Source organism: Pristis pectinata, chromosome 17, assembly GCF_009764475.1.
Source record: "Pristis pectinata isolate sPriPec2 chromosome 17, sPriPec2.1.pri, whole genome shotgun sequence".
NCBI classification, from domain to species: Eukaryota; Metazoa; Chordata; class Chondrichthyes; order Rhinopristiformes; family Pristidae; genus Pristis; species Pristis pectinata.
The window spans coordinates 42133044-42148043 of NC_067421.1; the positions used below are offsets into that span (position 1 = coordinate 42133044).

Genomic DNA, 15000 nt, shown 5'->3' on the forward strand with positions numbered 1-15000 from the left:
AGAGACTAACAACAACAGTGGCCTTGCTAACTTTATACAGGTTTCAAGACTAGATTTCAGGAGTAATAATAAATCTCTCTCAGGGTGTAGACAGGAGAGGCTACAAAATTTATATTATTTGAGGCAAGTGGCTAATATATTAAAGAACACAATATGTCAAGCACCGTCTGTAGAAAGAGAAACAGAGTTTCAGACCAAAGTTCCTTCATCTGATATGGATAATTACTTACTTCAGGTAGTTTCTGCTCTGCTGGTGTTATAAATGCTTGAGTCAGCTCCAAATAATTCATTGCATACTTTTCAACTGGGGTAAGCTGCATCAAAAAAGTACTATTTCAGACTGGGAAATTCACAAAAGCATTACATTTGATACATATCTGGTACCAATCTATAAACTATTACAATTGTAAATAATGAAATCAGTGTACAATTGAAAAAGTTTAATGTGCTCACAGTAAATTCCCATCTCTTAAAAAAAACTTTTAAAAATTTACAGCACGGTAACAGGCCCTTCTGACCCAACAAGTTTGCGCTGCCCATTTAAACCCATGTTAACCTACCTGTACATCTTTGGAATGTAGGAGGAAACCGGAGCACCCGGAGGAAACCCATGCAGACAAGGGGAGAACGTACAACTCCTTACAGACAGCGACGGGAATTGAATCCTGAGTGCTGGCGCTGTAACACCATCGCGCTAACCACTACACTACCGTGCTGCTCCAGCTACACTACCATGACACCCTCTATTAAAAACAGGGCAAGGAGTTTATGAGTAAGCAGGGCTTCATACAACAGTACTAAGGGCTTAAAGTTCCTTTTAACTAGAGATAGTTAAATTTAACTTGTTTAAAAACTGATTTTTGACACAACTTTATGGAGAGGTCTACCTACATTAAAATTTACAAAGGCAGTGCTGTCCTGTACTGCCCTCCATAACTTAGTACGGTATTGGAGAAACCACTACAGGTTTATTCAACCAGTAATCTAATGAATGGACTGATGTAAAGGTCAGCTTGGCTCAGTGGACAGCACTCAGCAGGTTGTGGATTGAAATGCACAGCAGACACAGACGTGACACACATGCCCTGATATTGCAACAATGACAGAGTTGGAGAAACAAATAACCCTGTCTGTCTGTTAAGAGCAATGCAACATGACACAACACAACAGTGGAACATAAACACGTGGCTACAAGAGCTGGTCAGAAGCTGGGTGCTCTGCCACAGCTGATTCAGCAGTCCAGTCACAGGACACAGGACATAGACATCGTTGGCAAGGCCAGCATTTAATCAGAATCAGATTCATTATCACTGACTTACATGATGTGAAATGTGTTGTTTTGCAGCAGCAGTACAGTGCAAAGACGTAAAATTACTACAAATTACAAAAATAAATAAATAGTGCAACAGAAAAGGAATAAATGAGGTAGTGTTCATGGACTGTTCAGAAATCTGATGGCAGAGGGGAAGGAGCTGTTCCTGAAACGTTGAGTATGGGTCTTCAGGCTCTTGTACCTCCTCCCCGATGGTAGTAATGATAAGAGGGCACGTCCCAGATGGTGAGGGTCCTCAGTGACGGATGCCGCCTTCTTGAGGCTGTCCTCGACATTGGGGAGGGTTGTTCATCCAGAAGTCAATCAGGCCAGACTAGTTAAGGCTGGTGAACTCCCTTCCCTGTGGACTCAGTGTTCTGGGTTGTTTGTCCCCACCACAACAATCTGTTGGTTCATGGTTACCTTAACTGAAACGGGCTTTTTAATTCCACATTTATTTAAATACTTGAATTTTAGTGGCAGTGGGAACTCAAAGTCATAACCCTGGATCAACGATCCAAAACTCAGGTTACTGCTCCAGCAACTTGACCACTACTCCACCACTATTCCAACGTGTAGAATGACTATTTGCCACTTGCCTGAACGAGCACAACTGCCACAAAATGCACTGCAGCAACTCAGAAAGACAGAGTCATTCTTCAACAACACCTCCAAAAAGTTCAATCCCTGCTGTCTAAAAGCACAAGGGCAGAATGAAATGGAAACACTTCAAGTTCTTCCCAAGTCACACATGACTACGAGTTGGAAATATATCAGTGTTCCTTCACTCACTAAGTTTAAACCTGGAATCCCCTGCTCAACAGCATTAAGGGAGTGACTCTTCCACACTGCAGCTGTACAGGACAGCAGTGCCACTAACTTCAAGTGCATTAAGGACAGGCAATGAATAACTGGCTTGTCAGGAAAGCCCACGTGGATGGCAATAGAACAAAATGCAGACCAGTTTGAATTTACTTATTCAAAAAATCTGGACCATCAATTGCAATAAAACTCAAAAATGCTTTGCATAAAAGATACCTTGAACAAATTCTATTTGGATTGGTATAAATCACTGACGAAGAGTTAGAAACTATAAGTAAAGAGGAACATAAAACTTGCCAAGAATTCAGCATTCGTTTCCAGAGACTTTTTTTTAAAACAAACAACCTTCCTCAATAAGTCTTCAAATCCAAAGAACGACTCACTTGTTTGTAATTTTTCTAGCACTGGCAGGCTTACAAGGATTACAAGTGCCGTTAAACCTAAACTTTGGCATGTGGATTTATTCAAAGTGCTTCAGTAGCTGGCTGCAGCAGCAGTATAACACATGGGAGCATGTTCTTGACAAAACTCAGATTACAGCTACCCAAGTATATCACAGCTTTGTTGAGAAGGGGAAACAGTCCAGATTTATAAACGTTAAAGGTTGCACCATTGGCATTACTCAGTTTATTTAAAAGATCAGACACCCCATGAATCAACAGCAACACCTTGCCAGAATTAGCCAATAGGAGACAAGTACTTGAATTTGGGCACTGCTGACAAAGCAAGCAATTATTGACATCCCCAAAAGCACTTAAGAAGGTGTACACTCTATATGAGGAAAGCACAGGAAACTGCTCTTCTCCCCCTTGTAGTCACATAATCTTTCTTACATCAATCCAAAGTACAGCAAAACTAGATGTGTCACTCAGACTGCCAATGTACATAGTGAATTGGTACACACTTAGCCTAAGGTACTGGACTCTGCTGTCAGCCACTCACTTATTAAACTTTCCCTGAAGATACAAATTAGGAATAATTTATTGCAGTTAACACAACCATGCAGAACCAATTGTGCCTGTAGGCTAAAGAAATTTTCAAACAATTCTGAGAAGAATGTTATATTATATATTAAAATTAGCAATGAATTTTAAAGGTTCCAGGGATATTTAATGCAATAAATTTGCAGGGAAATTGTTGGTATAAATCATCCTCTAGACTTCAATATATACATCAGCAATGCAGTAACATTAACAAAGTTACATCGTGTACAAGAAATATTTATAACAATCCAATCAGTGCTATTGAAAGGATGTGCAACCTGCGATGAGAATGTCAAAGGAAACTGCCAACACAACTCAATCTAACCCCCTCAAGGCTGAAGTATCCACCTATCAGTTCAGTCATTGAAGTTCAACCTAGTTAATCATACTTGAGTAACTCCCACATCTGAAGACACTATTTATATAGCACCTTTAATGTGGCAAACCCCACCCAAGATGTCTCAACACAATGTGACATCACAACAGTTTGGTGTTAAGTAGCTACTTAACATGTCATGAGGTAGAGAGTAACATAGAGATATATAGTGAAAAAGGTGGAAAAAGATGGAGATATATATACAGAAAGGAGGGGGAAGCGGATCAGAGGAGTTAAGAAGTTCCAGATCGTGCCTGGGCAGCTAAAGGCACGGCCAACAATGAGTATCAGGAACGTACAAGAAGCCAGAACTGAAAAAGCACAGAAATCAGCCGAAATGTCAAATGGCTTCCTTTCGTGCCATAATTTTCTATGAAAATATACAGAGATGGAAAAAGGCAAGGCCACACAGGTGTTGGAACTGGAATTGGGTTTATTATTGTAAAATGTACCGAGGTACAGTGAAAAACTTGTCTTGCATACTGTTCATATAGATCAATTCATTACACAGTGCATTGAGGTAGTACAAGGGAAAACAATAACAGAATGCAGAATCAAGTGTTACAGTCACAGAGAAAGTGCAGTTACAGAGATTGTGAGGTCAAGAGTCCATTTTTTCGAACTAGGGAACCGTGCAATAGTCTTATAACAGCGGGATAGAAGCTGTCCTTGAGCCTGGTGGTACATGGTTTCAGGCTTTTATATCTTCTGCCCAATGGGAGAGGGGAGAAGAGAGAATGTCTGGGGTGGGTGGGGTCTTTGACTATGCTGGCTGCTTTACCAAGGCAGCAAGAAGTGCAGACAAGAGTTCATGGAGGGGAGGCTGGTTGTATTTGAAAGCAAGGTTAAGAAATTTGAACAAACAAACTGAATTGTTGCTGAACCACTGAACGTTGGTCAGTTAGCACAGTGCAGATGGGCGAATGGGTCCTGCTGCAATTAGAAGACTAGCAGTGGGGTTTTGAAAGCATTGAAGTTTACCTGTCAATAGCAATATGGTTTTACGTGGATCTGAAGCCCCAAAATGGTCCATAAGGACCAAATCCTCCAACTTTATCAGTGAAGCCAAATCCTTCCAATACCTTCCAGAGTCCTGACGAAGGGTCGACTGTTTACTTTTCTCCATAGATGCTGCCTGACTTGCTGAGTTCCCCTGGCATTTTGTGTGTGTTGCTCATCCCAATACCAATGTATAACAAATGGAAAATTTGCAGGACTCTGGAGAAGGGACAGGGAGGAGCGCATCCAGTTCTTACAATGACTTGGCACAGATATTAAGGGTCAAGCTGCATCATCTGTATGGCTCAATGAACAAAGATTACAAGAAGATTTTTAAAAAGAAGCAAAATAATCACCTGCTCAACAAGTGCTGCCAGTCCGTCCAGGTAGGCAGGCTCTTCATAGCTCGCACACCTACGCTTCTCCGTGACTTTTTCAACGCCATCCCTGTGTTCTGCCCTTGCTGTCAACTCTGATTTACTGAGATCACCACTTTCCTGTTCAATGCTATTTAGTGCCTGTGCAGAACAGTAAAAAGGATATTATTAAAAGGCTTATTTATATTGACACCATTCCCCATCTAATTTTTCTGGCACAACAGGCAACTGGAGTGAGTGGGATGTGCTGAGTGTCGCTTGCCCAGCTACTACACTCTCTTCATGGTTGCCCAGGACTCAAAGACTGTTTAATGCCACAGGCCAATTATGCCTGCTGTAAGTACCAAGTATACAATCTATAGTTCATCAGTGTGGAAACCAGGGTGTCACTTTTCTCAGAGTCATACAGCACGGAAACAGCCCCTTCGACCCAACTGTCCATGCCGACGAGGATGTCTATCCGAACTTCAGCTTCTCCTTCAGAGGAACTCATTGTACTTACAGCACAGCAACAAACCATTTGGCCCACATGCTTTTTTTTTTAAAAATGCTATTTATGTTCCAGACAAGCCTTGACCTGCTTTATATTCTTATACAAATAACCCCTGAAAAGCTACATCTTCTGTGCACACATCAAGACATGCGCTTAAAACAAAATCGATAAATTCTGTGAGAGTAAATTTTTATTCCCTATGATTTGAGAATTCCGTAAGAGTGAATTACCCGAACTACTGTAATGTGCGAGTCGCCTGTATTCCTTCTTGCTCGTACTCATCTGACTCATTTTAACATTTATCTATGAACCTTAAAGGCTTTCAAGCATTTATATCCCATTTCTTGATAGATACATGGACGAGAGAGGTCTGCAGGGGTATGGGCTGGGGGCAGGTAGATGGGACTAGCAGAATAATATTTCGGCACAGACTAGAAAGGCCGAATGGCCTGTTTTCTGTGCTGTAGTTTTCTATGGTTCTTTTATGTATAATGCGTTAATTAGTTTACCAATTCTCCACTTCCTGAGTTTTTCATTCAAGGTTTTGCTTCTTGAAATATAGAGAAGAAAAAAAACCTGAACTTCTGCTCTAAATAAGATTGCACAAATCAAGGTTATGTTCTCTGGAACTTAGAATGTTCAGGTATTTATGCCAATCCAATTAAAATTTGTTCATGATATCTTTGTACAAAGCATTGAGTTTTATTGCAATTGATTTTTTTGAATAAGTAAATTAAAACTGGGCAGCATTCAGGTACTAAAGGGGAGACTGACAGGATAGGGAGAGAGAAGTGATTCCCATTGGTCAGAGAATGAAGAACTAGGGAGCAGAGTCCAAAAGTTAGAGCCAGGCCTTTCAGGGTGAAGGTAGGAAACACCACTTACAAGGATGTTGCCGGGACTCGACGGCCTCAGTTACAGGGAGAGCTTGGGTAGACTATGACTTTATTCCTTGGAGCATAGGAGAATGAGGGGTGATCTTATAGAGCTGTATAAAATCATGAGGGGCATAGATAAGGTGAACACACACAGTCTTTTTCGCAGGGAAAGGAAACCAAAAACTAGAGGGCATAGCTTTAAGGTGAGAGGGGAAAGATTTAAGAAGGCTTAGATGGGCATCTTGTACAAGTTGGCCTGAAGGGCCTGCTTCCATGCTGTATTGCTCGATGCCCATTATGCAGAAGCCAAGAGAAATTTGAACTCTTCCTCAACCAGTGCTGGTCCACTGGTTAATGTATACATCTCTGATTTGTATATAGTTTAGTAACAGATCAGCCATGATCTTTATGGCAAATGGACTCAAGGGGATGAATCGTCTCGTTCTAACAAACTTCTGGTGTGGTAAATTATTTTAATTTTTATTTTATTTTGATCATGGAGCAACAGCATCACCTTGTGGTCATACTGTGCCTAAGTTTCAGCGAAGGAAAATGCTCCTTGCTGGATAATCCACTGTAATAATTTGCATTACCCCAGTGTCATCATGCGGTAAAATGCTGCAAGGTGCTTCAGATGAACTCTGTCAAACACTATTCAACGCTGAGCTGGGTGCTCAAACTGCTAGGGCAAGCAGGGGGAAGCTTGATTAAAGAGCACTGTTACATCGTAAAACTTGGAGGCATTTCAAATATTCAGTATAGCAATAAAATAGATTTACAATCAGACGGTTTTGCAATCCATTTCTGAATGTGGAAATCGCTCCCACACCAAACGTGCTCTAAATGGTAACAGTTCAGAAGCTATAAGCTATATAAAGACAATTCTGATTACATTGACACTTCCTATTCTCCACTGAGCCTGTGCTCAACTTTCTTTGTCACAGATGCCCAGCAAGTGTCAGGTTTGCTTATCCAACCAGGATGAATTTCCACTTAATATGAAGCAAGCAGGGAGCAGTCTGGGAGCTGATTTCCCAAAAAGTGGTGTGGTGCAGGTGGGGAACTTTGCGTTTAGGAAACAAACAAATCAAAACTTCCACCGAATTTATTAAAATCCATGTGATTTCAAGATGATTCACAAATCTGTTGTTGGTAAAAGAAAAAAACCTTCCAAATATCAACTGTATACGATAAACTACCTTACTGTAAATCCATCGAAGTAGTGTCTACTTGCATTTTTCGTTACTTGTCGCTCCTCAATAAATCTATGCTCTGTCACAAGATTGTGGAATAGAATGAGTACAGTACAGCACAGAGGGAGCCATTCAGCCCATCTGGAGTCAACGATGGAAACTGTGTATACCCAAAATGCTCTACTTACAGCTCCATGTTATTGGCAGGGAAGTGCAAATGCACCACAATACATTCACACAGGAAGCTTCCATAATAAATGAGGAACAAAGAAGTTTATAATAGCGATGCACAAGGACAGAATGTATGACCTTAAATATAGACCTGAATGGTATTGTCACACCTTGGTCTCATTACCCACTGCCAGGAGAGGTGGCAAAATGTTAACCTGCCTTTTCTCTCAAGATAGCCCGAGAAGCTTAGAGCCATACAGCTTGGAAACAGGCCCTTTGGTCCAACCGGTCCACGTCGACCAAGATAGCCATCTGTGCTACTGCCACTCGCCCACATCCTTCTAAACTCTTCCAATCCATGTACCTGTTCAAGTGTCTTTCAGATGTTGTTAATGGACCTGCCTCAACCACTTCCTCTTGCAGCTCATTCCATATACGGACAATCCTCTAGGTGAAAAAGTTGCCCCTCGGGTCCCTATTAAATCTCTCCCCTTAAATATATGCCATACAGATTCCCCAACCCTAGGAAAAAGACTGCATTCACCCTACTCGCCCCTCAAGATATTTAAAGCCTTTTCTATCAGCTTTTCTGGCAAGCTCTGTGGAACTGAATGATACACGGAATAAAGCACCATTAGTCAAGGCAGGAATAAATCACCACTAGTGAAATGGGTTTTGAGTACCTCCAAGAAAGGTTTAGTCTCCTTCAGCGAGATCTGGTTTGCCAAGGACGGCACCTGGGAGAGCACGACAAACTCCTCTGTCTTCACCTTCAAGGCAGACTCCCCCAAAAATGCAGGGATTTCAAATAGGTCTCGGACCGTTTGCTGCAAAATATCAAATAGTTGGTGTTAACCACTGAGTGTTTTGTTGCATCTGAACATGTTAGATGGCGAGTAACAGAGACTAGAAAGCACTAATCTTCATGATAACAATGAAGACAACAAGCATGAGCAGTTTAGAACAATCACCTAAACTTCTGAGGGTACAATAAATCTTGAGAACCTTGCACAAACAAATTAACTTTTGGTTAAGTATTAGCCAATTGGTATTAGGTTTACACTGTGATGTACACAGTGGAGGATTAATGACAGTGAGGGACAATCACTGTAGCATTGAACAAAAATCAATAAGATCATCTGTCAGACTGAAAGCAGTATCATCCTTGTGCTGAATCAGAAGCATGCAAGTTGAAGTCCTGGATGATTCTCACACTACAATCTAGGTTGACACTGCTCTTTCAGGTGAGCAAAGTTCCTCTCCCAGTGTCCTGGCTTATATTCATCCCTTAATTATTAAAATAAAACTAGTCACTTACATCATTGCTATTTGTGAAAGCTGCTGTGCAAAATTGGCACCGTGAACAATGCAATAGTGACTTTTTAAAAATATGTTGCTGGTTGTAATGCACATGGGAAGTCCCATGGACGAGGTCATATAAATCTTTCTTCTATACAATTTTAATACAGGTGAGATGAGAGAGCACCATAAATCAATGGTACTTGAAAGACTACTGCGACTAGTAAGATAGATAAGGGAGAACCAGTGAAAATGGTGCGTTTGTATTTTTGATAATGAGAATTATCAAATGGAGTTTGGCAAATGGAGTTTAACGTAGGCAAGTGTGAGGTTATGCATTTTGGTAGGCAGAAATCAAAAAGGAGACGGCAAATGAGTACACATGGATCAATGTGTTCATGTGCATGAAACACAAAAAGTTAGCAGGCAGGTCCAGCAGGTAATTAAGAAGTCTAATGGCACCTTGGCCTTTTATCGATACGGGGTTGAAACACAGAAACATAGAAAAACTACAGCACAATTCAGGCCCTTCGGCCCACAAAGCTGTGCCGAACATGTCCCTACCCTAGAAATTACTAGGCTTACCCACAGCCCTCTATTTTACTCAGCTCCATGTACCTATCTAACAGTCTCTTAAAAGACCCTACCATATCCGCCTCCACCACAGTTACTGGCAGCCCATTCCACGCACTCACCACTCTGAGTAAAAAAACTTACCCCTGACATCTCCTCTATATCTACTCCCCAGCACCTTAAACCTATGTCCTCTTGTGGCCAACATTTCAGCCCTGGGGAAAAGCCTCTGACTATCTATCCGATCAATACCTCTCATCATCTTATATACCTCTATCAGGTCCCCCCTATCTTCCGTCACTCCAAGGAGAAAAGGCCGAGTTCCCTCAGACTGCTTTCATAAGGCATGCTCCGCATTCCAGGCAGCATCCTAGTAAATCTCCTCTGCACCCTTTCTATGGCTTCCACATCTTTCCTGTAGTGAGGTGACCAGAACTGAGCACAGTACTCCAAGTGGGGTCTGACCAGGGACCTATATAGCTGCAACAATACCTCTCGGCTCCTAAATTCAATTCCCCAATGGATGAAGGACAATACACCATATGCCTTCTTAACCACAGAGTCAACCTGCGCAGCCACTTTGAGCATCCTATGGACTCGGACCCCAAGATCCCTCTGATCCTCCACACTGCCAAGAGTCCTACCATTAAGACTATATTCTGCCATCATATTTGACCTATCAAAATGAACCACTTCACACTTATCTGGGTTGAACTGCATCTGCCACTTCTCAGCCCAACTTTGCATCCTATCTATGTCCCTCTGACAGCCCTCCAAACTATCCACAACACCCCCAACCTTCGTGTCATCTACAAACCTACTAACCCACCCCTCCACTTCCCCACCCAGGTCGTTTATAAAAATCACAAAGAGCAAGGGTCCCAGGACAGATCCCTGAGGTACACCACTGGTGACCGACCTCCATGCAGAATACGACCTTTCAACAACCACTCTTTGCCTTCTGTGGGCCAGCCAGTTCTGGATCCACACTGCAATGTCCCCTTGGATCCCATGCCTCCTTAATTTCTCAATAAGCTTCACATGGGGTACCTTATCAAATGCTTTGCTGAAATCCCATATACACTACACCTACTGCTCTCCCTTCATCGATGTGTTTAGTCACATCCTCAAAAAATTCAATCAGGCTCGTAAGGCAGGACCTGCCCTTGACAAAGCTATGCTGACTATTCCTAATCATGTTATACCTCTCCAAATGTTCATAAATCTTGCCTCTCAGGATCTTCTCCATTAGCTCACCAACCACTGAGGTGAGACTCACTGGTCTATAATTCCCTGGGCTACCCCTACTCCCTTTCTTGAATAAGGGAACAACATCCACAACCCTCCAATCTTCAGGAACCTCTCCTGTCTCCATCGACGATTAAAAGATCATCGTCAGAGGCTCCGCAATCTCTTCCCTCACCTCCCACAGCAGCCTGGGGTACATCTCATCTGGTCCCGGTGACTTATCCAACTTGATGCTTTCCAAAATTTTCAGCACCTCCTCTTTCCTAATAGTTATATGCTCAAGCTTTTCAGCCCACTGCAAGTCCCCACTACAATCCCCCAGATCTTTTTCCGCAGTGAATACTGACGTAAAGTACTCATTATGTACCGCCGCCATTTCTTCCGGATCCATACACACTTTCCCACTGCTGCACTTGATAGGCCCTATTCTTTCGCATCATATAAATAAAGTATTGTTACAATTGTACAGGGCATTAGTAAGGGTTCACCTGGAGTAATGTGTACAGTTTTGCTTCCCTTATTTAAGGAAGGATATATTAGCACAGACGGCAGCCCAGAAGAGATTCACCAGGTTAAATCCTGGGATGAGAAGGTTGTCCTATCATGAATAGCTAAAAATGCTAGATCTGTATTCTTTGGAGTTTAGAAGTATGAGGAAGTGATCCCGTTGAAACATACAAAATCCTAAAAGAGGCGTGACAAGGTAGTTGTCAAGATGTTTCCACGAGTGGGAGAATCTCACACCTGGGGACATAGTTACAAGATAAATGGACGGTTGTTTAAACAGAGGTGTGTAGGGATTTCTTCTCACAGAGTGTGGTCTATGTGTGGAATTCTCTAACCAAAAGAATTGTGGAAGCTATTTGAAGAAGAGAGAAACAAATTTTTGAATTTGGGAATTGAGGGCTATGAGAAACTGTAACAGATGAGGAGATGAGGGGTGGGGCAGATCAGCCTTAACTATATTGACTGCTGGGCCTTAAGGGGCCAGGTTGCCTGCTCTTGTTCCTATTTTCTTTTGTTCTTTATGTTCTTGTGACCAACTGCCAGATTTCCAAGTTTGCTGATATTACTAAACTTGGTAGGATTGTGAGAATGGAGTTGGGTGCAAAGTGGGCAAGCTGAGTGAGAGGGTAAGAACTTATTGATTCAGTCACTGGAATCCTCCACCCAAAGAGTTGTGGACTGAGTGTACTCAAGACAGAGATTGATCTATTTACAGATAATAAGTGAATCAATTGATATGAGGATAGTGCTGGAAAATGCAGTGATGTAGGAGATCAGTTATGACTTTACTGAATGGTGATACAGAAGCAAGGGTTTTCCTTTCTTGTGTATCTGTTCAGCTGATATTCACAGATTCACAATCATCAGAAAATTAAGTTATAGATTTCAGTCCTTGTATTGCCTCCCTTGTAATTTTGCCTCTTTCAGATGTGAGGAATCTCATCAATTTCCTGGTGAGGCAAAATAAGATGGTCACAATAGCAGTTTCCCATACGAGGAGGTTTGAAGTCTCATCAATCACCAACCTATTAAGCAGAGTCAGAAGAGTGAATGCACAAATGCTTAGCTTCAACTAGTTCCAGAAAAGTGTGCAGAACCGAAAACAATTCCTTTGTAAATATTTCAAAGTTTATGTAATATCTTTAGAGAAAGTACCCAATAACGCAAATTGGATTCAATTTCTCCACCACATTTAACAGTGCTTTTCTCAAAACACTCGAAAATGATCAGACTCTGATTCGACATGCTGAGGACAAATACCTGCTGTAAGTATGCTGTGCAATAGTGGCTCCCATGTGAAGCCACATCTTTAATTAAATTCTTCGTACCATTCTTGAGAAGTTTCTCCTCAATGGAATTGCCGATAACCAGTCTAAAGCAGAAGTATAAATAGGAGGAAGGTTTGAGGTTGCAAAAGGAAAATTCTACAAAGTTCTTATCAATTTGATACATTTAAATCTCTAGATGTGGGTATTGCTGGCAAGGTTCCATACATTACTCCCATCCCAATCACCTGGATGGGATTTCTCTAAGCAAAGTGGTTCAGAGAATCAACCACATAGGATGGGTTTGGAGTTTTGTACAGCTCAGAATGGGCAGCAGGCTTGTCTTTGAAGAACATAACTGAATATTAGCATGACTTGTGCCATCAATTAAAATGATGTGTGTGCCACAAGTACAGTACATCAATAATGCCATGGATCATTTCAAAACCCCCTTTTGATAAGTTTCTGATCATCTGTTCTAATATCTCCCTATGTGCCTTCATACATTGGTATTACGTAGATACAAATTTTTACTGTTAAGATCTGCTGATGTAATTTGAAAACTAATAATCCGATACATTTTAAGGTTAATGTCACAAATTGTCAATCCAATGCAAGCTCCACATATGCCCAATGCAGTGAATCCACTGTATATTACACACTTGTGGAAAAAGGTAATATTCAAACAAGTTTACATGGTACCTGTATATATGGATATCTTTGCACTTTCCTATTCTGTCACACCATTCCTGGACCTGTGAATCCAGGGTTGGATTCAAGTCACTGTCATACACAATGACAGTATCAGCATCTATCAGATTAACCCCCGCAGCACCACCGCGAGTGGAAAGGATGGCACAGAAGATCCGCTTATCGGTATTGAAAAGTTTCATCAGTGCCTGTGAAGAGAGATGTAACAAAGTTTGCACGCACACAAACATACCACGACCAACAGTGGGAGCCGATCCTATATTCTGGTGATGCCAGGTAGATTTTCAGGTACCCAGCCCACAATATCCAAGCTGCTTGAGCAACAACATTTCTTGAGCTGTTTCCTACCTTCAAAATGGGGATTTCTAGTCATAGCATTGATTACTCCAGGCAGTATTGAGAAGGTGCTACATTGCTAGAAGTGCTATCTTTCAGATAAGACCCGAGGCCTCGTTGACCCTCTGTACAAGATGGTTGCTGTTCTCCCTAAAGACTTAGCCAATATATTTCCAGTAATCAACATCACCACAACAGATGACCCAGTTATCATCACAATGCTACTTGTAGGAGCTTGCTATGCAGAAATCACCAGTATTTTTAATATTACAATACTGATCATACTTCAAAGTATTTAAGGTATTTTTAAGTATTTTGTGATTTAAGCAGTTTATGAAGCAGATAAATGTAAATTCTTAATCATTGTTTTCCTAGAAAATTTGTTCTCAGGATCTGGGTGACTGGCAGTTATCGTCTCATACATAAAAGCCCCAGTTAAATCATAAGATCATAAGAAATAAAAACAGGAGTAGGCTACTTGGAGACACAAGAGACTGCAGATGCCGGAAATCTGGAGCAACACACCACAGAGCTGGAGGAACTCAGCAGGTCAGGCAGCATCTATGGAGGGAAATGGACAGTCGACGTTTTGGGTTGAGAACCTTCATCCGGACTGGTCCTACTTGGCCTCTTGAGCCCCTTCCACCATTCAACAATGTCATGATTGACCCAAATTCCCTCAAGCCCACTTTCCCACCCTCTCCCATAACCCTTGATTTCTTTACTGATTAAAAATCTATTGATCTCAGTTTTAAATATATTCAAGGATTGAAATCCACAGCTTTATGGGGCAACAAATTCCAAAGACTCACAATCCCTTCTGAGAAGAAATTCTTCCTGATCGCAGTTTTAAATGGGTATTCTTTGTGTGCCTACAGTTCTCTATTGTGGGATTGGAGGCATATAAAAGTTGTAGGCTCCCTTCCCTGAAGGTCATCAGTCAAGCTGGACACAGAAATCACTAATACCATACATTTTCTATTATCTGTGATTTTTGCTGTTGCCCATGCCTTTTGTTTAAAAATGAAGACTTTTTTAAATTCATAAATTACTTACTGTGAACCAGCCCAAAGCCTTACTTGGCATGAGACTTTGCAACCCCTGACACAGACAAAATGAGCAAAGTAGCTGATATCAGTGTAAAAACACAATCTATACAATATTCCAAAAATAATTCTACATACAAGACTGCACACACAAAGCAAGCTGTGATAAACATTTATGGGACATTGTCCCAATAAAAGAGAAACTTGAATCGGAAATTGTCCGCATGAATGCCGCTTCTCATGGCTTTATTCTCTTATGTTCAATTTTTTTGTAATATTGAGCAAAAGTACTGTGACTTAGGCCAAAGTGAGAAAATCCCAGCCCTAGTCATCAGTGAACGAGATGAGTTTGTACAACAATCCAACAACTTCAATGGTCATCTGGGGCAGCATTCAAATTTTCACATTTAC

General features: G+C 41.4%; 1 protein-coding gene across 1 annotated transcript in view; it reads right to left on the reverse strand.

The window, feature by feature from the left end:
- The window catches only part of ep400 (E1A binding protein p400), a 146007-nt gene that overhangs the window by 42194 nt on the left and 88813 nt on the right, over nt 1-15000 (reverse strand). The window contains 5 exon segments of the mRNA XM_052031815.1: nt 231-314; nt 4849-5010; nt 8288-8431; nt 12492-12603; nt 13199-13395. Coding sequence (XP_051887775.1) covers nt 231-314; nt 4849-5010; nt 8288-8431; nt 12492-12603; nt 13199-13395 — 699 coding nt within the window.